At 42.6% G+C, this 25586-nt stretch overlaps 1 protein-coding gene across 2 annotated transcripts in view; it reads right to left on the reverse strand.

Moving 5' to 3' along the window:
• CAAP1 (caspase activity and apoptosis inhibitor 1) overlaps nt 1–25586 on the reverse strand; it is a 58846-nt gene that overhangs the window by 10801 nt on the left and 22459 nt on the right. The window contains exons 3-5 of one of the 2 annotated variants that reach the window (XM_053298645.1): nt 24681–24765; nt 15903–15981; nt 363–436 (exon numbers count right to left, since the gene is read on the reverse strand). In XM_053298645.1, coding sequence (XP_053154620.1) covers nt 363–436; nt 15903–15981; nt 24681–24765 — 238 coding nt within the window. The remainder of the gene's footprint in view (nt 1–362; nt 437–15902; nt 15982–24680; nt 24766–25586) is intronic. The other variant, XM_053298646.1, reaches the window with a different exon arrangement.

Genomic DNA, 25586 nt, shown 5'->3' on the forward strand with positions numbered 1-25586 from the left:
GAAGTTCTGCAGCCCTGCTCTAGAATAAACAAGAAATCCAGGGCCAAAGGAGCACTGATATCACAAATCTGTGCCCAATGCAAACTTTCAGTATGTAAGTTCAAACTATCCACATATATCAAATGCCAACAATTTCTGAATTGCCATTTGAAAAGTAGATGGAGAATAACGCCGAATATTTGAAATTATCCTTCCCCCTATCCCCCACAATAAAGTAAACACATCATTCAGCACTGCTAGCATGTGGTATTTGCAGATGCCTCGGAGCATGTATTTCCATTTAGGTAATGCCATGTTATTGCTACAGTTCCATTCAGGCTGCCACATGCAAAGGCAGATTTTTACTTTTCCCCAAACCCTACCTTGTTTCGAGTCCAACCCTTCCAGCCTGTTGTCTTCCTTTAAAGAAGAAGTGGAATCTATGCTATTGTCTTGCCTGAGAACAAACAAGAACACGTTTAAATTAGTATACACTTTGTATTTATAAAATAAGCACTTCAGCATATCAAGATCTTCGCTGCCCCCCAAGTTAACTTTATTTTGTGAAATATGCCCAAATAATTTCAGTATAATAATGCATATTTGTTGGCCATTTCCCCAAGAACTAGATGGGAATCAATGAGCTAGTTTAGGAAGCCTAAGGGCTTAGACATCAATTTTAAAAACATTTTTCTTCTCTTTGAACAGCAGGTCCCCTGTGCCAAAAAGTAAACTGCTTTTGAAAGTCTCCTAAGTTTCAGAAGTGATTTGCCACATGGCAGGGGGTGGATGTTGTTTGAAAAATACAAGCCCAAAGCCTCTTGAGAGCACAGAACTAGTTACACAGTTCTTTAGATCCCATTCACTGTAGTTCTGCTTTCCAAAGAATAGTTCTCACTGCTCTGTAGTTTACAAAGAATAATCTGCATTAGCAACACCTTGACAGGATGAGCTCTTATGCAAGAAACAGAACAAATGGCTACATCCATGAGAATTCTACATGCTACAGTTCTGTAAGCAAAACCTCTCTTTCTGAATGCAACAGATCACACTCCAGATTATCAAGATTTCACCTATTGTGTGGCAGTTTGATATTGTGTTTTATCCCAGGTAGAGTAAGCCATCTTGCAATTTCCAAGGGGAAATAAATTCCAACTCTAAATAGCAATTTAACTTGCTTCCCTCAGAGTTGCCTGGATTAGGATGCCCAAAGGCAGAAACAACACAGGCCTTTCAAAAGGAAAGACCCACAAAGTTCAGCAGCCAATCTACATATATTTTTACTTACACACACGCACACAATGTACAGATATATACCTACGATTCTAGCAATAAGAGCAGGAGCCATGAGCTGAGAGTCTCCAATTCAAATCTCAACTCAGCCATGAACTCTGGGTCATTTACTGAAGGCATTATCTCATAGTCTGAAAAGATCTCAGTCCATAATATGGGAATGATATTGGCCCACTTGTAGAGGTGTTGTATACATTACTGAAAAAATGTGCATTAATGCCTCTAAATGCTTAGAAAAAGCACTATATAAATATATATGCTATATGGGTGGCTGATCCCTTGCATAGGATATGATCTTTACTAGATAAAGGACAGCTCTGGCTTTGTGTGCTAAGATGTCTTCCCTGATCTATCTTCTCCAAATGGCTTTGAACACTTTCTTTCCTGGGGATTAAAAGGACTGTCTGACTACAACGTTCTTGAGAGCATTTGAAGTGTATGAGAACAGTTTGTTTGTTTGCTAGATGATGCCACTCCTCCCTTGGGTACACCAGATTTCAGTAAAAAGAAAAGCAGAATAAACTGGCAAACAATGGGAAAGCAAGCCTATTTTTGGCATGAAAGAGAGATCAGTCTCTAACCCTACTCTGCCCTCATGAAAGGCACAGAGCCTCACTAACCAAGCCCTTAGCTCCGACATCTCTTTGGTTAATATTTCTGCCACAATGAACAGATCTAGAGGTCAAAGATCAGATAAGTTAACAGGGCAACCCAATAAGCAACCTTAGGACCACATCCCACTAAGAAACTGTGGGTGAAAGAAGAGCTGTGTGTTGATACCTCTTTGAGTAACTTACACATAAGGTTGCTACACAATCAATTTTATTCACAACCTTATTCACAATATTCATTAGTGCTGCTACTCAACTATATAATGATAATTACAAACGCTACTGCTACCACCACATACATGGATCAGAAGAATTTTACAAAGAAATCTAGTCCCTGATCCCAAAAGGTAAAAAGTATTTTCAGACATAAACCCACTGGGTTATCATGTGCAAACCACCTGCTAAATGGAAAGAAGCAGCCTAACTCACAGAGCTACTTTCGGTGGGTGGGCGGACTTAAGAATTGCTTACCACAACACAAAAGCTATAAAGCAATGAAAGCTAGTAGTTACTGAATTGCTCTGGGAGTTGAGGGGGAGATATGTAGTTTTTAGATATTTCTGTATGTTCTCACTAACATCCATGTTTACATTGCTTTCTGCTGAACAAGAGGGGAGGAAAGATTCAAATACTGCTAAAACAATGGAATTGTATCTATTATCTCACCACAAATGTGAGATAACAAATCTTTCAAATGTTTTTATACAAAGGAGGAAAGCAAATGAAATATTATATGATACACTTGAAGAGACAGGATACAGCTCTCCACAGGATCTTGAAATCATGGAAGGCAAGTCCAATTGTTGAGTTTAATGAGAATTTTGGCCATAAAATTATTTTATATTCATCTAACCAATTTCATACCTCAACTACTTTGTCTAAAATTTGTGAAGTACGTATTATGTTAATATGCACTCAATCAAAGCATCCAGCCTGCAGGCAAAAGTTAAACTATACCATAAAATGGGTAGCGTCATCCCAAGGTGTCACCTGGACTTTTTAATTTTATAGGTTCACTTCTAATGACATCTTCAGTTATTTTAAGTATTCTATAACAAAACAATGTTTAAAGCTCTCTTTTCCCAGTGTGGTTATCTATAGATGCAATTCAGTTTTAACTAGATCCATGGCTCCTATCTATGCAGAGACAGCCTTTTTTCCCCTGCTGGCCCAAAATGTGCTTCCACAAACCTCCTTGGCTAAATACAAACCGAAGCTGCCAAATATTCCAATGGGTTCTTCTTCTCTCAGCCTGCATCTACTCAGTATAGGAAACTGTCATGGTTTCAAAGAGTGCTAGGCCAAGTTTTCATCCTGGAGCCCAAACACATACAGAATTATCACAGATGTAAAAAAATGTTTATGCAGCACATATGTGGTACATGCCAAGCTGCGAGTATCCTGTAGCAAATTCAGAAGATGGCATTTTAAGAATCTTGGTTTTCATTCAAAAAGACAGCAAATGTCTAGCTCTTAAGGCTGCAAACAACAATTCAACAATTGCAAGCACAAATAGAATTATACAAAAGAATAATCAAACAGGTTACAGGACTCTTTCTCTGGGTACAAATGTTGATACCATGCAGTTTTGAAATGTTTTTGTACAGATTGTATACAACCGAGTGTATGTATAGACATGACATACAACTGTACTACATACACACTACTGAACATTTCCCATTTATTCCAGTGAGTCTTAAGCAGGAAAAGATACTTTGATATAAATGTGATGGACAACATTCCTATCTAATCACAGGATGAGGACATCAACCCCAAAGATTGTTGATAGCATTACTTATTTAGTATGCTTGCTGGCAATCCAGCACAATCTGCAGAAGGGAAAAAAGTATCAGAAGATGTCAGCTCTGGGATAACAAAGCTCCTGCTGCCCTGAGTCTTTCTGCCAAATTCCATTCAGAAATCAGAAGTGCTGATTTAGCTGCAGCTCTACAGCAACATTTTCTGGCTGTACAGCCTGTTTTAAGTACAGCTCCTGAAAACAGTTACGTATTTAGTTATGTCTGTTCAGTTGTCTAAACTCTTGTCTACAACAAAGCAAGCCACAAGAAAACTATGATATCTGGATTATATCAGCCACTTCAGAGGAAAGGTACACACATTAAAACAACCTGCCATCTAAACACTGTGTCACTGAGTGATCTTTATGGAGACATACAAAAATGTCCTGATAAAATTTTGCTAATCAGAGTTTAATACACATGCATTTTCTGCCATCTTGTGGTCAAACAGTGTCAAGATTAGTTCCTGTTCTTTCACTTATTTTTAATTTTATCCAAAATACCCAGGTGGCATATTTTATCATGGCCTTTTCACATTAGTGCAATTAATGTGGATTCATATTAAAAGAATATGGAAGGATTCATACTTGCTGTTTACATATGTTTACATGCAACCACTGACAGATCTGCTAATCCAAGAATTTCTTTCTGATATAAAGTTACTTCCCCACAAACATACTTACTTTATCTCAAACTGATCGTTATCTCCATAACTATTTAACCCTAGCTATAAACAGGCAGTCTAAACAAAGTCCTATAATTTTTCCCAAATAGTGATCAGGCTCACACTTTGACAAGCTTTAAGTGAAAAGACAGATCACAGTCGCAGGAAATACAGTCTCATTAGACAAACTATTTTGGAAGTTGTTTGTTTTCCATTTTTTAAATGAAATGATTTTACAGTAGTTGTACACAAGCCCTCCACTCATCCACTGGCATTTTACTACCCCAGCTACACAGGTGAACACAGACCCTGACTGTGGCATGTGGACGAATAGGACTTTAAACATTTGCTCCCAGCAAACACTTTAATTGGGTAACCCAGATCAACTGCTAACAAACAACCAAAAATAACCCCCTTCAAGGAATATTTTTGGTTTTGGGTAGAGGATAAGGATATGCGTATTTATTTTTTCAGCCTCCCAGTCATCTCAAACAGATTATTATTCTTAGTGAAACAAGAATAAATGCCTAAATACCTGCCTGGAGTCGGTGAAGGGCTGGATGAGCTCTTCGCCCAGGATTTTAAGTGAAAGTATTGCCAACCCCCCAGTATTCCCCCCCCCCCAGTCCTGCTATATTGCCTCATTGTGGCTGGGTGTGTGTGTTCCTGGGAGTGATGAGTGAAATACGTCGGGAGGTATACTCTCAGTAAGGTTACCCAAAGCATGAAGGTCATCCCAGCTGCCCAGCTAAAGCAAGCAGGCACCTATATTGGGCAGCAGCGATATAGGCAAGATGGTCACTTTAGTGACAATGTCAAAGGCATTGTTTCATATTGCACGGGGCAATGGTAAACCACTCCTGTATTTTACCAAGAAAACCACATGGATAAACAAAACAGAATGACTGCCGATGTAGTGCCAGATGATGGGCCCCTCAGGTTGGATGGTAATCACCATGCTACTGAGGAAGAGCTGAGGATCTCTCAGAGTATCGGTGGTGTTTATGACGTGGTTAGACTAAAGCCTTTTGGACGTCTAGCAGCTGATGTTGCCATGAGGGAAAAGAAAATCAGAAGCTGCAAAGACAGAATTACAGTGGGAATGTGCAACGTAAGAAGCATGAATATGGGAAAGCTCAACACAGTGAAAGGTGAAATGAATTGACTACAGATTGACATCTTGGGCATCAATGAATTAAAATGGACTGGAATTGGACATTTTTAGTCAGAAAATCATACTGTTTACTACTCATGAACAACAAAGGAGAAATGGTGTTGCTTTCATAGTTAGCAAGGATATAGCAATGACAGTACTTGAGTACAATGCAGTCAGTGACCAACTAATATCAATTAGATTTCGTGGACAACTCTTTAACATGACAGTTTTTCAAGTCTATGCCCCAACAACTGATGCAGAAGAAGAGGAAGCTGATGAATTCTATGCTCAAGTTCAGTCTGAATTTGACAGAACATGCAAGCAAGATCTGCTGCTGCTGGTTTGAGTGCCAATGTTGTAAATCGTAAGGAGGAAAACACAGTTGGATTGTACGGCCTAGGAAACAGAAATGAAGCAGGAGAACTACTTATTAGTTTCTGCCAAGCCAATGATCTCTTCATTGTTAACATTCTTCAAACAACCAAAGCGGCGCCTGTACACATGGACATAACCAGATGGGGTATACAGAAATCAAATTGATTACATTACTGATGCAAGGAGATGGAAGAGCTCAGTTATAACAGCAAAGACATGGCCGGGGGCAGATTGTGGAACAGATCACGAACTGCTCATGTGCAAGTTCCAAGTCAAGCTAAAACAGAAAAACAAAGCTATCCAGCTTCCACAATATGATCTTGAGAATGTACCCACCATTTTCAACGAAGACATCAGGAACTGCTTTGAATTTCTGAACCTCACTGATAGGGAACTAGGGGAACCGTGGAATGCAATCAAGGAAGTTGTTAAGGCCAACTGTGAAAAGAGACTGCCAAAAACCAAGAAACTGAAGAAAGCAAAATGGATGTCAGAACAGACGGTGGAGATTGCCATGAAAAGGAGAGAAGCCAAAGTCAAGAAGGATAAAGACCTCATGAAGGAAGTTAATAGGGAATTTCAGAAAGCTGTTAGAAGAGAAAAGGAGCAGTACTACAGTGACATCTGTAAAGACCTTGAGGATGGAAATAGACACAGAAGAACAAGGAAAGCTTTCCAAAAGATCTCTGAACTCAGAAGGAGGTTCCAACCTTGAACTGGTATGTTAAGGGATGCCAAAGGACAGATAGTAACTGATTCAGAGAAGACCAAAAGAGATATGGAAGTATACTGAAAATCAGTACAGCAGGGTTGTCAACATCCAAGATACTCTAGAAGATATTCCCTACTTGCAAAAACCGCTAGTACGGGAAGATGAAGTTAGATCAGGAAGTGGTCAGTATACTTACCCATAACAAAGAAATGAGACTTAACCGAATGGGCAAACCATCACACAATATCCTTAATTTCACATGCCAGCAAAATAATGCTCAGGATCATCCAACGCAGATTAGAGCCCTACGTGGAAAGGGAAATGCTGAATGTTCAAGCTGGTTTCAGTAAAGGCAGAGGGACAAGAGACATTATTGCTGATGCATCCTGGATAACTGAGAAAGCCAAATACCAGAAAAAAGTCAATATGTGCTTTATTGACTACAGAAAAGCCTTTGATTGCATCGCCCATGTCAAGCTGTGGAATATGCTCAGGATAATGGGTGTCCCAGAACATCTCATTGTTCTTATGAGAAACCTATAGGACAAGAAGCCACAGTACAAACAGAACATGGTAAAACAGACTGATTTCAGATCGGCAAAGGAGTAAGACAAGGCTGTATACTTTCTCCTTATTTATTCAGCTTATATACTGAGAGAAGCTGTATTGGAAGAAGAGGAGTGTGGCTTTAAAGTTGGAGGAAAAAACATCAATAACCTGCACTACGCTGATGACATCATGAGCTAAGAATGCAGATGATCTGCAAGCTCTAGTAATGAAAGTCAAGGAACACAGTAAAAAAAATGGAACTACGACAAAGTGTAAAGAAGACTAAACTAATGACAACAGGTGCAGCAACCAGCCTCAGAACTGATAATGAAGACATTGGAGTGGTGGATAGCTTCTGCCTTCTAGGATCGACCGTCAACAGTAAAGGATCCAGCAGTCAAGTTATACGCTGCAGCCTAGCACTTGGTAGGGTTGCAATGAAAGCCTTGGAAAGGTTATTTAGATGCCGTGACATGTCTACACCTACAAAAATTAGAATCATTCGGACATTGGTTTTCCCCGTGACACTCTACAGATGTGAAAGTTGGACTTTGGGGAAACAATATAGAGAAAGTATTGACACTTTTGAAGTTTGATGCTAGAGAAGACTTTTTAGGATACCATGGACAGCCTGGAAAACAAGCAATTGGATCATGGAACAAATCAATCCAGAATCTTCACTCAAGGCACAAATGACCAGGCTCAAACTATCATACTTCAGACAAATTATGCAAAAACCCAGCTCCCTTGAAAAGACCATAATGATGGGGAAAATTGAAGGAAAGAGAAGAGAACGACCAGCAGCAAGGCGGATGAACTTGATTACGACAGCCACTGAGAGACCTTGATATACCACTGAGACACCTTCAAGGCCAAGTAGAAGAGAGAGAATCCTGGAGAGAATCTATGTTATCATTAAGCGTTGACATCTACTTGACAGCACTTAATCGTTTTTACAGCTGCTGCTTTGTCTTTTATGTATCACTGTTTTTATAGTTTTTTAATAGATATATTTATATTATCTGTACCTTTGTATTTTAATTGTGCATTCTTTTAATTATATTGTAAACTGCATTAAGATTATTTTAATGAAAAGTGGTATATAAATCAAACAAATAAATAACAGACTGAATCCAGGTGAGATGGAGGTACTTATTGTGTGGGGTCAGAACTTAGGAGATAATTTTGAGCTTCCAGTTCTGGATGGGGTCACACTTCCCAGAAGGAACAGGTACGCAATCTGAGAGTGCTTCTGGATCCAAACCTCTCCCTGGTGTTTCCCAGGTTGAGGTGGTGGCCAGAGGTGCTTTCTATCAGTTTCGGCTGATACACCAGCTTCTTCTGTTTCTTGAGATAAGTGACCTCAAAACAGTGTTACATATGTTGGTAACATCCAGACCCACCCACTGCAATGAGCTTTATGTGGGGCTGCTTTTGTATGTAGTCCAGAAACTTCAGTTGGTCCAGGATGCTGCAGCCAGGTTGGTCTCTGGGTCATCTCGGAGAGACCACATTACTCCTGTATTGACAGAGCTACACTAGCAGCTGATATGTTTCTGGGCAAAATACAAGGTGCTGGTTATAACCTATCAAGCCCCATCAGCTTAGGCCAGGCCTGCTCAACTTAGGCCCCCCAGCTGTTTTTGGACTACAACTCCCATAATTCCCAGCCACTGTAGCCAATAGCCAGGGATTATGGGAGTTGTAGGCCAACATCTGCAGGAGGGCCGAAGTTGAGCAGGCCTGGCTTAGGCCCTGGGTATTTTAGATCATCTTGGTGATCATTTTTTAGATCATCTTAGTGAGGTTTGTTTGCAGTTACAACCGGCTTGTCTGGTGGCTACTCAGGGACGGGCCTTCTCCAGTGCTGCCTCGAAGCTTTGGAATGTGCTCCCTGTTGAAATAAGAGCCTTCCCATCTCTGACCACGTTTAAAAAGGCAGTTAAGACACATTTGTTCACCTAGGCTTTTAGTTAGATTTACAGTTTTTAACATGGTGTTGAATTTTCTTTTAATGTTTAGATGTTTAAATCTTGTTTTAATTTGTATTGTCTTTATTGTAAACCATCCAGACACACAAGCTTTGGGCGGTATATAAGTATGTTAAAAACAATTGAAATAAAACAAAACAACAAATCCAAGAGATCACTAGTCTTATATTTACTACCCAAGCTAGTTCAATCTAAGCTGAACTGGCATTAGGTTAATCTTTTCAGAAAAGTAGGTTTTACTTCTGAATCATGATCTTACATCACCAGTTAAAGCTGAACACCACCCCTTAATTCCTCAACAACTTCCTGTAGTTGACCAGACTATTCACTGACCAGACTATCACATAATCATTATAAAATGATTGTGGGATACTTTGCCATTTGTCCCAGTACTGAAAATAGTGCCGGGGCAATCCTAGGCATTGTTATTCTCATGTAGATATCAAAATGACTGAGCATATATGTACAGTTCAAAACAAAGCTAATACATTTAAAAACTGAAAGAAAGATAAATGTAACAGCATGAGTGTTTACACAAATAAGAGCTTTGCAATGTTTCAGCAGAAATAATAGAGGCCTACCTAAACCTGTAGGAGTACAACTCACAAATTTAGACCAACACACTGCTAGACAGCCTTTAACCACTCCTCACTACCCCACAATCTGTTACAGAGCGGTGCAATCATAACAGTAGTACAGTGGGCACAGTCTGTATGCTGGTAAGGCCATAAGACATGGGGTTCTCCTGTGCCACACTGCTCCTGCTAGAAAGAAAATTATCTCATACATTCGTACTACCACAAAATAAAATTGAAACAGGAAACTCTAAACAATTCTTGGTGTCCGAGTCCATGAACTACTGCTGCTTTGCATGAGGAAAGTTGTACTAATCTTGCACCTAATCATCAGCTCCACAGGATTGTCTCAGCCTTCAAATATGAACAAACAACACAACATTATTAAAAGCCTGAACCTTCTTGTACAAGAAAAATAGATCTGTTAACAGTTTAGTATGTACACTTTTTCCTACTGCAGCCTTAGGTTTAAGATGAGCTCAGATGAAAATGAGCCAAGCGACACAAAATTCATGATGGATGGAGATGATGATGATGAAAGAAACCTCTTCAGAAGTTCCACAGTTAAAATAAGCTTATGCAGTCAAAGGCAAAACTAAGTTCTCAGTGTGATGCCCCAACTCCTTATGCTAAATTGTAAGTGTACCTAAAAACCTGATCTTAGACATAAGTAGTCTCCATGGGACTACTGCATTGGAAACCACTGAAACATCATAAGAACAGCCCTACTGGACCATGCCCAAGGCCTATTTAATCCAGCATTCTGTTTCACACAGTGGCCCACCAGATGTCTCTGAGAAGCCCACAGACAAGAGGTGAAGCCATGCTCCCTATCTTGCTGTTGCTCCCCTGCAACTGGTATTTAGCGGCATCTTGCCTCTGAGGCAAGAGATGGCCACCAGACTAGCCACCTGAGTAGCAGTCGCAGATAGACCTGTCCTCCATGAATTTGTCCAAGCCCCTTTTAAAACTATTCAAGCTAGAGGCCATCACCACATCCCACAGAAGAGAATTCCATACATTAATTATGTGCTGGGTAAAAAAGTACTTCCTTTTGTCAGTCCTAAATTTCCTGGCCTTCAGTTTCATGGGATGACTTGTGGTTTTAGTGTTGTGAGTGAGAGAGAAAAATTCCTCTCTGTCCACTCTCTCTACTCCATGCATAATTTCATACACCTCGATCATGTTTCCCCATGGTCACCTCTTTCCCAAACTAAAAATCCACAGATGCTGTAGCCTTGCCTCATAAGGAATGTGCTCCAGGCCCCTGATCATCTTCTGCATTTCCCCCCGTTCTACTGTATTCTTTTTAAGATACGGTGATCAGAACTGTATGCAATATCCAAAACATGGCTGCACCATAGACTTGTATAAGGGTATTATAATATTAGCATTTTAATTTTCAGTCCCCTTCCTAGTTATTCCTAGCTTGGAATTTGCCTATTTTACAGCTGCCATACTGTGAGTTGACACTTTCAACGAGCTGTCCACCACAACCCCAAGATCTCTCACCTGGTCAGTCACTGACAGCTTAGACCCCATCAGTGTATAAGTGAAGTTGGCGTTTTTTGCCCCAATATGCATCACTTTACACTTGCTTACATTGCAATTTTGTTGCCCACTCATCCAGTTTGGAGAGATCATTTTGGAGCTCCTCACAATCTGTTTTGGATTTCTATACTGGAAGAACATATAGAAGAACAGACCTTGCAAAAAAAAAGAACCAGCATGGCTTCTGCAAGGGCAAGTCTTTCGTACTCCTTTTGGAGATCCTAGAGAATGTCAACCGCATCGCCTTTATCCACATGCCTGTTGACATTATCAAGTATTTTAGAACTTCCTCAGCCTTTGTTCAAAGAAGAAGTACATCCAGTTAATTATACAGGACAATGCTTCGTCCTATCCTTTGTCCCTATTGTCCACCTTTTCAAGATGCAATTATCATAATGCCTTTGGGCAAGACTTTCCCTATAAGAGATCAAGGCACAATGAATCGAAGTATCTCTACCCCAGATTCACCAGATGTTATTTCCTTGGATCCACCAGCTGCTTTTCACTACATCTTGGCATTGGAACCCCAATTGTGCCTTGCTTTGACTCCCTCTCCTGCTTTACTTTTCACTTTCAGACCGGCTCTTTTTCCTAACCCGATCTATGCACCACTCCTCGCTGCAAGATTCTGGTCATTTTTGGATTTCCCTCTGGCTCCTGGACCTCTGCCTGGTCGCTGGGCTCCTGCCTTCCTTGGAAGAGAGAAGTTCCTCGGTAGCAATCGAGCTACAAGGGTTTTACAGCATCCCTCCAGAAGGATCAAGGTAGTAGCTAACTCCTGCTCTCAGATTTCTCACTCCTCTTCCTTTTTCTCCTTCTAAAATCCAAAGCCTGTTTTTCTCACCAGCCCTGAGTGAACTTAATTCAGAAACTCAAGCCAAATTGCCTCCTTGTGAGCTGTAACATAGTCCTGTTAATCTTTTAGTCTTGCTAGTTAAATATTGTTGCTCATTAACTATTATTTTCTCTTCTTGTACCCCTAAAACCCCTATAATAATCCTTATTCTATTTTTGAACTTTAACCTCTCTGTTTAGTTCCTTCCATGACCAAAACTTTGCACAAATTTATTGTGAAGGTGGGCTGCTCCATTTCAAGCTCACTAATTCTCCCACATAAGCCTAAAGCATAATACGGAATATCTGCCAATTCCCCACGAGCAGTACTATTAACACCACTCTCTCTGCAGGAAAACCCCCAGAGCCATCAGGAATCCATTAGGATCCATAAATCTCTGAGGGTAGACCATCCTAACTGGTCCCCACCCCTGCTGAGGTGTATTGGGTGCACCCACAATCCAATCTTCCCCAAATAGTGATCTGTCCCTGACAACGGTATTAAGGTGCCCTGGACTATCCACATAGTACCACTGTCCTCCATTGACTCAAAGACCAAGTCAAGCATATGGCCTGCCACATGTGCTGGACCAGAAATCAGTTGAGAGAAGCCCATGGTCGTCATGGAGGACATGAACTCCCAAGCTGCACCAGACAAGGTAGCCTCAGCGTGGACATTAAATTCCCCCAAGACTAACAGCCTCAGGATTCTCAATGCCACATCTGAGACCACCTGAAGCAGGAAGCCTGTTAGACAGCGGGGTGGGTGGTATACTAATAGAATCCCAGTTTTGTCCTACAATCCCAGCACTGCATGCAGGCACTCAAACTGGTCAGAATGGTAAACAATGCATCTGGTGAGTGGGATAGTCTCCCGATGAACCAGGGCAACTCCACCTCCCTGACCACCCTGCACTTGGAAACTCAGTTGGGCACAGTTGGGAGAGATTTACATCTCCCCCCCTCATCCAACCAGGACTCCATAATGCACACCAGGACAACGTGCTCATCCAGGATAACCTCCTTGAGGTTATTTGATAGTACCAGCATCAGGAAAGATGGGCTGCTGGGAGAGTTACTGGGGTCTACTTGGATGAGAGTAGGACTGGAGGGTATCATGGCTTTGATATAACCAATGTGCTTTCCCCTCACCTGGCATGACCTACTCCCAACAACACATCACCCTCTGTCAAGGACTACCTCAATTAGAAGGGCCTTCTCCAAAGTAACCCCCACCGACACATATTGTCAAGAACTCATTAGTAACTGTAACAGATAAAAGCTCCCTCCTATAAAACAGAGGCAATATTCTAGACAAACCCTTTCTGGTGGTCTGGTGACTTGCCACAACAGCACCAGGCATCCCAGACTTCCAGGGGCAGCTAATCTGGTAGGTCCAATGCAAAGGCCAAGGCCCAGATATGGAGAGTATTATTCTTGTCACAATTTTTGCTTCTAGGTGTTCATTGCACCTTTTGTCCCTTCCACTCTTCAGGACCACTGGCTGTTTGCAACTTGGCTGAGAACCACAAGGATGAGAGCCTTTGTGCTCACGTGCAAACAGGTCTTTTATAGGGACAGGAGGCACTTGCAGAGGGTATGGAGCAGATGCAAGCACTCAGGCAATCACTTGGGGCTCCACCCAGCAGCAGGTGGTCAGGACAGTTGCCAACTTCTCCCCTCTCCAGTATTTTCCCCCCAACCCTGTCTGGCTCTCTTCTACTTATCCCCTCTGCCAAGGGCAGTGGTTTCCAGTAGGAGTGTGCATGGCTCAGAGTCCCCCCCGGTCTGGCAGGGGGGGACTGTGACTTTAAGCGGGGGGGGGGGGTAGTACTTCCCCCCCCCACCGCTCTTCCCCTTCCAGCGCTGGTCCTTGGAAAAATCTTCTTGGGGCGGCAGAGCTCCTCTCTGCCGCCCCTGCCCCCGTCGTTGTTCGTCAAGCCTTAACAGAGACGAGCGCTAGCAGCGCGCATGCGCCCTGAGCAGCGCGTGCACTTAACAGAGACGAGTTTGCACGCTGCGCAGGGCGCATGCGCGCCGCTAGCGCTCGTCTCTGTTAAGGCTTGACAATCAACGACGGGGGCAGGGGCAGCAGAGAGGAGCTCTGCCGCCCCAAGAAGATTTTTCCAAGGAACAGCGCCGGAGGGGGAAGAGCGGCGGGGGGGGGGGGGAAGTACCACCACCACCCTGCTTAAAGTCACAGCCCCCTGCCCAGCCGGACCGGTCCGGCGGTCTGTTCTATTATGCCGGACCAAAACCATGCACACTCCTAGTTTCCAATATAAGAAAGAATAGCAGCTAGTAAAGAGGATGAGGATTAACCCCGTCTCCAGTAACCCCAGTCTTTTAAGAACCAACCCTGCTCCTAACTGCATAGCCCCAGCCTCAATTATGTTCTTGGTCCCTTTGAAAGGGAGTAGTATGTTGGTAACTGTTGCAGTGCTAACAGCATAACTGGATTATATAAAGAGAAATTGCATTAAGACAAAAATGTTCTTATCTAGATGGCAGGCTTCTCTTTAAAAAATGCTTCATAGTACCATCTAATAGCAAATTCCTTCAGTGAGGTTCCTTGTTACCCAGCCCTGCAGGGGACCCCTGCCTTCACCCACACACAGTGCAGCCACACTCACCATTACTTGTTATACAGTTTCTCTTCTTGGGGACTATCATAAAAGGCCACTGATTAGGACCACCAGATGGACTTTTTAAGTATTAGGATAATAAGGAGCTAAGCAGTACACAAACATTTTCTCTGGAGGTTCAGCAAAGTTTCACAAGGGTTTGTTTCCCTCCCCGCCGGGATTCACTGCAGATTGACTTTTTAGCAGGCAATTTACCTGGCTTTCATTAGTTTTGCACTTTCACCAGGGTCTCCCAAGAGTCCACAAAATATTCATACAGTTTCATCAAATATAATAAAGTTTCACAGTGTCTAATTTAATTAGCTTTATGTTTGGTGTGGTTTTTAGCAAGTTCCACTGGAGATTCAAACCGGATTTCTTTCTACCTCCTTATTCCTTTCTCAGAGGCATATTTTTCTTGGGTGTCTTGTGGATATACCCTCTTGGATGTCCTGTATGCTCCAGTAGAACTTCTTAAGGTTTCACTAAAATTACATCAAAGTTCCACCTCAATGTCATGAAGTTTCACTATAAGTTTTCAAAGTTGCACTGGTTTTACAACGTCTTGCTGTGATCATACAAGTTTAGCTGGGACTGAACCAAGTTTTATTCAAGGTTTCTTTGAGATGTGATGTTCCAAGCAGGGCTTTTGCAAATACAGTATACACACAATTTTCTGACATTTGACTGTGACTTAGAAACGTTTCACCACAATTTCTTGAAATCTCCCCAGTTTCCAATTGTTTTGAGACATTCAATGAGGTTTCACAATGCTTTTCCCAGGCTTTGCCAGGGTGTACCAGTGTTTTCACAACACTTTACCAAGTTTTGCAAATATGTCAGAGTTCCACCAGGACTTAAGTTATGTCAAATTTTTACTATGGTCCACCAAGTTTGGCCAAAGTTCCACCACGGTTTTGTGAAATCTTACCTGGATAGTCGATGGTTTTGCCCAAGTTTTACTCGTTTCATCCACGTCTAACCAAAGTCCTTTGGGTTATCAAACAGTGTTCCATTTCACCAACATTTCTCAACTGTCAACGGAGCTTTGCAAGGAGGTACAGCTGGAGTTTCACCAAAGCTTTAAATGGGATTTTACCAGTGGGTTCACCAGTTTTAAACAGAATTTCCAATGCAAACAAAACCTCTAAGGACAGCTAAATTTAAATATTCAGTTACAGCTACTTACTGACTAAATGATTCAATTGCTGTCTTCCCTTCACCACCATCAATCTCTTCATCACTGTCAGAGTCAGCCCCATTCTCACCTTGAAATAAAATGTCACTGTGAGACACTGTGGCTTGGCAGCATTTTCCTGTCTCATTAATACTGCACATCAGTAAACACGGTTATGTCTGTCAAATATAATGACACGGCCCACCTGCTTGGGTGGGGGCTTGACAGAAACCATTTGGGGTTGGAATGCAGTCAGAGAAACAGAGGTTCAAACTTTGCAGCTGGCTAGCAAGAAGGAACTTTGGCATGTTCCAGAATATACTATTGCTTATAGAGAGGGAGAGAGGAATTATTATACTGTTTTAAAAATTAGTGCTGCCTGGCTGAATGCTTGCTTGCTTCCTCATGGCCAACTTGTATATTTCTAAATAAACAGATACCACAAGCACACCATAAATTTCTAGTATGCTTTCCACACAAGGAACCTGTCCTTGTAAAAGGCTGCCCCTGGAACGTTCTACCACTTGACGTGGCGGGGGTGGGGTGGCGGGGAGAGAGAAGCAAGTAATGGCAGTCTGTGCAAGGATCAAGACAGCACATCATCACCATCACATAAGTTTATATCCTGCCTTTCAAATGTATATCCATAAGGCTTACAAAAACTACAAACAACATCAAGTTAAAACAACCTAAAAAAGTTAAAATGAGTAACAAGCATCAAGTTAAAACAATCATATTATAGCACTGAAGAATCTATGGATGTAATATATATTTAGCAACACATACAGTGGTTTGTGTAATTTCTATAAAAGAAGCTCAATGCTGAAACTAAAAGCTAAATGATACTGAATTAGTTATTTTATTATTATTAAATATATAAGGTATATAAAGATCTATTTAAGGTAGCTCAAAACAATCAATTACAAATGCAATACAAATTCTTAAAATAATGACAATCACAATAGCACAGACTAAAACAGTAACGTAAAAACAGATGGAGTGAGATAAGCAGCAAGAATAATTTCCATCTTAAAATGCTCTCTAAAAACAAGTCTTCACTGCTCATCTAAAAGAAGGCAGTGATTGGAACATGCACTCCTTTCAAAGGAAGCCATTCCAGATCATGGGCACCACAAAGCTGTTTCCCATGTATCCATCTGCTGTGACTTCAATGGCGGGTGGACCCAGGGTAGGGCCTCTAATGAAGAACAGAACTCTCTGGCAGGTTAAAAGCAGGGTGGGGGTGGAAAAATGTGAAAAATATTCTGGTTAGGCATCTGCAGAAAGGTTTGCAGTTGGAATGTCCCAATTGCAAACTGGGCTGTTTCAAGTGTTCTGAGCTCAGAAAAGAATGCCCTTGAAATGAAGGGCCTGTTCCGAGATTGGAACGGAACGACCCTGTTCCAACTTGGAACACTCAAAACGTTCTGAGCACCATTTTGGACTCCAAAATGGTGTTCTTCTGCCTCTGTGCACTTGCGGCAGCCATTTGTGTAGACACGGCCACCACACAAACGGCTACCACACATGCGCAGAAGACAGAAGAGTGCTACTTTGGAGTCCAAAATTGCACTTGGAATGTTTCGAGTTGGAACAGTGTCATTCCATCAGAACAACCAGCTCAACTGGTTGTTCTGATGGAACAATATGGGGTATTTACCTTACGAGTTTGGAACAGAACACAAATGCTGTCCCATACATATCCTTAATTCTGGTCCCAGACCATTATGGGTTTAAAGGTCAAAGGAAGCATTTTGAATTGAGCCCAGAAGCAAACTGGTAGCCAGTGAAACTAGTGTAAAACCAGTGTACTATGATCAGAATGAGACGCTCAATAATCTGCAAGCCACATTCTACACCAGTTGACTCATACAACTTTAGTGGCTATAGTCTCCATTAAAATGAACTAGAGAGAGCAGATGTAATGCAAGTATGAGATAACCCTTCTGGTGTTTCAGTCCACAGAACAAGAAATAAGTTTAATGTGACCACCTTCGGAACTCTTAAGTAGTTCCACCAGCCACTGCAGCCATCAAACTTGAGTCTCTATATATTGGACTGGGGGATTCCAAGCCATATTTTCCCTCATTTACTCAAGGCCTTCCTATCCTTGTCTTAGAGGCAATTCTTGTGTTTCTCTGCAACTTATAAAACCAAACATCCTTGCATTTGGTGTTAATTAGGTTAATTCCACACTGTACAAGGCAGACACCATCCTTGTGGGTATACCAGTGCTATACTGGAATATCCCACAACAAATGTGTGAAGTACAGATAGGAAAGTTGTATGTTTAAACAACTGCATACACACAGCTAGAAACACTGACTGGGCCATGGTTTCCCAATGAGTGTTTAAAAACCTGAGTATGTTCTCAACAATTGGTGTGCTTCTTACAGGAAATACTGGCATACAGAGCACTTGTATCTGCCAAGTGAAGTTTGGGGCTGCCCTTAATCCAAAGGACATGTCACACACAGTTCTATATTCATAAATGTGAGCCGAGAATGTTTGCTCATGAACACAAGCTGAAAAGTGGGGGGAAATGCTGTTATAGTCATATTCTTGTTGCAGTTTTTTTTGTTTTTGTTTTTAACATAAACCACTATGAACATTTGCTGGAAAGCGATATACAATTTATTATTTTTTTGTAGTTTTTCCTCTTTCTGGTCTTTCTTTGTCAATGCCTCTCTGTCTTCTCATCTTTATCCAAAACTATTCAACTCTTTTCTTACTACCCCCTTCAAATCTCTATACTGTCTTCTCATTCCCTCCCATGTCAAGAACGATCTCCTTGTCTATCTTCAAATTATCCACAGCTTTGCCCCAATATAAGCCTGAGACAGGACTGAATTGATGCCCACAGGTGTAGATTATCAGGCAGTCAGAAAAGTAAGGCCACAACACTAACATAGGCAGCAAAGCAAAAGCGGGGCAGAGCCAATCTTCTGGCTGTCCAGGGCAGGGGTGGGAGGGAAGCTGCAATAAATCTCCCACTCCGGGCTGGGGAAACAAGTTAGCAAAGTCTAAGTCTCTTACTTTCCCCCTCAAGTCTCTCAGAGTATCTCATGAGAAGACACACTCTTGGTTTCTGGGGCTTATAAGGAAGAAGGGTATGCTGGAGGCGTGGCCAGTGGCTGCCAAAGCCAGCCACCAAAGTGCCCGGGCCTTTGGTTTGGGACTGAGGCAGAGTATGTTATTTTATGGCTGTTTTAGAAGCTGAAGTTGCTGTTGAGAGAACTTCTGTTGCTGAATCTTGAGTGAAGTTAGTCTATAATGTGTCTAGGCTTATCTGGAGATGGGGAGACCGGGCGGGGGTGGGGGTCCATTGACTGTTAGACGGCTATTCCAATGCTGTTGGGGAATAGAAGTAACATTGGCAGGTCAGCAGGCCATTAAAGGGGAAGGGAAATCAGAAACCTATTAATTGTTTCCCCTTCCAAGTGTCCTGCCAACTCTTTGACATTGGGGAGCAGTGCTAACTACCCACAGCGCAGTGCTAACTACCCTGGCTCTTTTGTAATGCCAGGTTGGCCCAGAATAAATAAGAAATAACTAGCTGATCCTGCACAGAGCATCTGTGCAGCGGTACACTCCCCCCACCTTCTGCCCCAGTCCCCTCCCCCCCAAGCCTTCTGACCTAGCTTGCTCCTTCCTCCGTTTCCCCCTCTTTCTCTCTCTTTCATTCATGCTCCCCCGCCCTCCGCTTTTTAGCCTGCTTGTGTTTTCCCTGCTGGCCGTTGCTGCATCCTCCTTTCTCCAGTCCCTGGTGTCGGGAGGCCAAGTGTTCAGCTGGCTCCTTCCTGCACGGCCCTCCCTCTAGAGAGTATCATCCGAAGCGGCCAGCCGTTTGTCTCTGCCCAGCCAGACTCCACCGCTTTCTCTCCCCTCAGCTTCCCCACTTCCTTCTGCCCCAGTCCATTCAGTTCTCCTCTTCACTTGCCCGCTTTCCTTTCCTCTCCAAGCGGCCACTTCCCTACACGGCCAACCGCTGCCCAGCCAATACAGCGCCTCCACCGCCCAGCCAATCTGCTGGGTTGCCGGGATGCATCCCCACAGAGGTACGTCTATGAGAATTAATATAATAGATCCATGATTTGATTATGGATGAAGGGGCTGACCTAGTATGTATCATGGAGACTTGGTTGGGGGATGCTGGTGGCCCGGTTTGGTCTCAGTTTCTCCCTCCAGGGTACTCTGTTGAAGAGCAGGTGAGAGGACATGGGTGGGGAGGTAGAGTGGTTGTGGTCTATATGAACAACATCTCCTTACCGGGATCCCTGTCGAAGTGTCTGACCATACTGAATGTGTGTACTTAAGCATTTGACTTGGTCTTTGGATGGTGTTCCATGTGTGGGGACTCCTGTGATTTTTCCATTGTCATGGACAGACCAAGATCTGGTTAAGTTTGGATTCAAAATCACATCCCACCTCCGCAGGGGTGGGGGCTATTACGATGGTCCAGCCAAGAAGGTTATTTGATCCAATAGAAAAAGAACAGATGTTTCGACATATATATGTCAGCTTCAGTGTTCTTTATCCCACTGTTTAAAATCTATGCTTATGTCCAAGACTTCCCCCAATCTAATTAAACACCTGGGTAGAAAAAGCTAAGGATCTAGCAGAGATAAATGGATATAAATTCCCCTTAAGAAGAACAGGGAGTTCCAAATATGAGGTAGGCTTACCTGTGTTAAAGATTCCCTTTATTTCTAACAATTTTATTAGGCGATGCCAGAGAAGTTTAAGGAAATATGGGATCAAGGCCAGTGTAGTGTGTTCAACCACTAAAACCTTGAAGCAACAGTTAGTAAGATACAGAATATACGATAAAAAGTGTTAAACTAAAGCCTGCCCAGTCTGTGAAAATGGGGAAGGCAATTGTAAGCAGAAAGGGATTGTCTATAAAATTACTTGTGGAGAATGCGGTGAAAATTACACAGGGGAAACAGGAAGACATCTGGTCACCAGATTCAAAGAATCTGTATTTAGCAGATTCTAAATACAATAACAGGGGGAAACCATGGCCAATACATATGAAAAATAAACATAATGGAATAACAATGCCTCTCAAAGTAAACATTTTAGAATCTGAACATTGTACACTTAAAAGGAAGATAAGGGAAGCATTATCTTTGGACAAACTGTGCCCAGGGGTTAACGGCAAAGAAGAAGTGAGGGAAATCTTAAAGTACATAGGCCATTAAAGGGTGCAAATAACTTTTTTTTTTTTTTTAGTGTCATACCCTCCCAGGTTTTCTCTCTCTCTTAGTGCCAGCGATAACCAGGTATAGCTGTGAGTCATCAACCTTTCCCTCCCCCTTTTGTTATGTATTACCCAAGTGTTTTATTAGATATGGGGAAAGTCTTGTATACAAGTTTGGATTTTAAACATGGGATATAGAGCACCGAAGCTGACGTATATATGTCAAGACGTCTGTTCTTTGTTGCAATTCCCTCTTTCTATGTTTTAATTTACACAATTAAAAAAGGGTCTGGAGAGAAGTACCTATCATGCATATTGCGTTGCCATTATATCAGCTATTTATTAATTTATATCCATCCATCCATCCATCCATCCATCCATCCATCCAAACCACTTTGTATGGCAGTAGATATTATCACTCTGAAGCATCCTCTCCAACCTGCTTCAAAACTGGCCCCTTGGTATATGGAAGAACTAAAGGAGCTGAAGTGGCAAAGTAGACAACTGGAGTGCAAGTGGAGAAAGATTTGACTCGAAAAGGCAGATTACAACATAGAGCGAATTTGAAGATCTATGCTCAGGCAATACATGAGGCAAAGAAATAATTCTTTTCTGCCCGTATTGCATCCACAAGCTTACATCCAGCAGAGCTGTTTAGGGTTGTGAGGGGGCTAGTAAACGCCCCTCCTCCCTTGAATCAGAATTTGGAACCCTCCATTACCCGCTGTGATGTTTTTAATGAGTTCCTTGCAGATAAAATCTCTCGTATTCGGGGCAACTTAGACTCAGCCCCCACAATTATTGCAGTGTCCATCAACTTATGTTGGACCAGTTTCAGTTTGTGAATCCTGATGATGTAGACAAGCTGCTTGGAATGGTGCGGCTACCACCTGTTCTCTTGACCCTTGCCCAACATGGCTTATACTATCTGGCAGGGGGGTTGTTGTAGAGGGCCTGGTAGATGTTATGTTTCTCCGAGGGATGGCAGGATGCCTTCCTGTATTAAGGAGGTAATCATTAGACTTCATCTGAAGAAGCCTGCATTGGATCCCTCAGAGCTAAGCAAATATAGGCCTGTCTCCGATCTTCCGTGGTTGGGCAAGGTAACTGAGAGGGTGGTGGCCTCCCAGGTCCAGACGGTCGTGGAGGAAACTGATTATCTAGACACATTTCAAACTGGCTTTCGGGTCGGCCATGGGTTGGACCACCTGGAATTAACAGAGAAAGTCTGTCCCTGTTGGTCCTTCTGGATCTCTCAGTGACGTTCAATACTATCGACCATAGTATCCTTCTGGAGCATCTGAAGGGGTTTGCAGTGGAAGAAGTTCCACTCTTACTTCTCAGGCATATTCCAGATGGTGCCACTTGGAGACTGCTGTTCTTCAAAACGTGAGCTTTTATATGGTGTCCCACAGGGCTCCATACTGTCTCCAATGCTCTTTAATAGGGAGAGATCAGGAGATTTGGTGCAGGATGTTGTCAATAGGCTGGTGACACCCAAATCTATTTCTCCATGTCAGCATCATCAGGAGAAGGCATAGCATCCCTAAATGACTGCTGGGAGAAGGTAATGGGCTGGATGAGGGATAACAAACAGATTGAATCCAGATAAGATGGAGGTACTTATTGTGTGGGGCCGGAACTGAGGATAAAAATAATAAAAGGATAGTGGTCAGGGGTCTGCAAAGAGAGCCCCCTTCAGGAGAAGGAGGCTGCCACTGTGCAAGTTAGATGAGGAAACAGGCTGAACAAGATATGTTAACTCAGGAAGAAAGAGAGGAGGAAGGAAGGAGAGGGGAGAAAGACAGGGGAAGAGCGAGTGGAGGAGAGGGGGGGGAAGAGAGGGAGGGAAAGAGAAAAAGAAGGAATGGTGAGGGAAGGGCCTGGGCCTGTTAGCTGCCTGAGGGGAACAGGCAAGTGGCGGCAGCGAGGAAGGGCCCAGTCAACAACTGCTGCTGGTCCTGTGGGGAGAAGCAGGAGTGGGGCTTGGGTGAGGGTGGGGAGGTCTTTGGGCTTAGGGGACTGTGGTTTGGCCGATCGATGCCAGCAATGCTGCAGCTGTGACCAAGTGGGGTGAGGGGGATGGAGCAATGGGATGGAGGAGGAGGAGCAGGAGTGCTGCTGCTGCTTGGCGCTACCGAGGCCATTGGTGTAGGCAGGCAGGCGAGGGACGGGCCCAGGTCTGTCAGCGTCCTGAGGGGAATGAGTGGCCATGGCGGCGGCACCCAGTCAAGCACTGCTGCTGTTCCTGCGAGGAAGAGTACGAGCGGGGCTCGGGTGAAGAGGTCTCTGGACTTAGGGGGCCACGGTTTGGCCAATTGGCACCAGCAACGCTGCAGCTGCGAGCAAGCGAGGCGAGGGGGATGGAGCAATGGGATGGAGGAGGAGCAGGAGTGCAGCTCAGGTGAGGGTAGAGAGATCTCTGAGGTGAGGGGGCTATGGGGGGTGAGAAGAGCAATAAAGTAGTAGCGCACAGATGCTCTGTACGGGTTAAGCTAGTAACCTATAAAGCCCTAAACAGCTTAGGCCCAGGGTATTTGAGAACATCCCCCTCCCCCTCATTAAAGCTCAGCTCACGAAGTAAAGAAATCTTAAATGAGGCTGAATAGTGGCAAGTTATTTAATGGTACTAGAGAAAGACATGCTGTTCTGATAGTTCCAGGTCTTAACACTCACATCAGTTTCGGAAGATGAATACAACTGAAGGAAGTCCGGGCAGGTACATGGCTGGGGGAGTCAGTCATGTGACTTGCCTCTGCCCCCCCCCCAAGGCAGTGAGCTCCCAGGCAACTGTCTCCCCTTGCCCTATTATAGTGACACCCCTGGATGGAGCCACATAAATATTTATTTATTTAAGCATTATACATCATAGCCAAGGTTTGTTAAATAAAATAGGCTTTGTAGAGCCACAGATGGGTGAAGATGGATGAAAGTGTAGTCCTGTTGACATACTGTATTTACCTGAATCCAAGACTAGTCTAGTTTTTTTCCAAGTTCTTTGATATTAGAAATTGGAGGGTCGTCTTACATTCAGAGTCCTCTTCCTTTTGATCCAATAGAGGTATACCTTGTATTTAACCCATATTTTTAAAAGGAGTCATCTTAAATTCAGATTTGTCTTCTATTTGGGTAAATACAGTATGGCAGAAAAAAATCTAACCACTGTGGGGAATGGCCATATAGTGCTATTGGCTTATAATAAAAACAAATGTCTTTTGCTTACCCTTAAGGCTTGTAGTTCAAAATCACAGATCATCCTCTCTAGTTAGTTCCTTTCATATGAACTACATTACAGGCTGAGACTAAGTTCTCAGTCTGACTAAAATGCATAAAATAAGTGTCTGAATGCTGAAGTCACCCAATATCTGCACTACAGGCATTAACACTCCATATTTTGTCACACATATTTAAGCTCTAAATACAAACAAGGCACTTTAGTCAGGTAATTTAACTTGTTACTACAAAAATATGTTTTCCCTAATCTGTCAAATTAACACAAAGCTGATTCCAGGGCCTGTTCTTCAAAGGGCAATGCTCTATAAGTTTAAACAAATTCAGTATGGCACAACATTATATTTTGGTGTTACCTTCAAGAATTTTCAGCAGCTTCTTCTCAGACATGAGTTCTAACTGTTCAAGACAAAGCCTTTTGATCTCTTCTATAGAACAGTTCTAAGGAAAGTAAAGAAAAGGGAAAAGGAAACTTGTACACAGTAACATCTACAAAACAATTTGTACAAGCCCACTATCTAATTTTTTAAAATAAAATTATTTTGTAAAAACAAATATTTTATTTAACTGACAAATATGTTAACTTTGAACATTAGTCCTTTTCTGAGGCTTCTCAACTAAGAGCATTACCATATTCCCTAACCTTGGCAACTGAACATGGATTATTCCAATTGCTGGCTGACATCTGGACCAAAGAGGGGCAGGGACAATTTTCACACAATCTCCCCTTCCCTCTGAAGCCCACTGTGCCTCCCAAAAATATTCACATGACCCTTAGGGACATATTTTTGGGAGGCACAGTGGGCTTCAGAGGGAAAGAGAATCAGCAAAAATCACCCTTCCCCTGTAGTATCAGCACAGCTTCAGTCTGAATGTCAGCCAATGTTTTCACTAGTGGTACTTGTGGGGGTGGGATACTCCAGTTTCAAACTTTTATTACAATCTTACCTTATCATGAACAGATCCAGAATGCATCCTGTTCTTACCCTACATTAAACAAACAGTTTTAATTGATTATGAAGCCAGCCTGTAGAGAATGAGTGGCCCATTTCTTAAATTGTCAGAAACACAGGGCTGGTACAGATGCAACCCTGGCCCCCTGGTAACCACAGATATTTAAACCAGCCTTTGATATGCACACTGAACCTTCACAACCTGCTGTGAAACAGCTGTGAATAAAGTCAATTCCATGGTAGGGATCATTAGGAAGGGGATTGAAAATAAAACTGCTAATATTATAATGCCCTTATACAAAACTATGG

Source organism: Hemicordylus capensis, chromosome 2, assembly GCF_027244095.1.
Source record: "Hemicordylus capensis ecotype Gifberg chromosome 2, rHemCap1.1.pri, whole genome shotgun sequence".
In the NCBI taxonomy this organism is placed as follows: Eukaryota; Metazoa; Chordata; class Lepidosauria; order Squamata; family Cordylidae; genus Hemicordylus; species Hemicordylus capensis.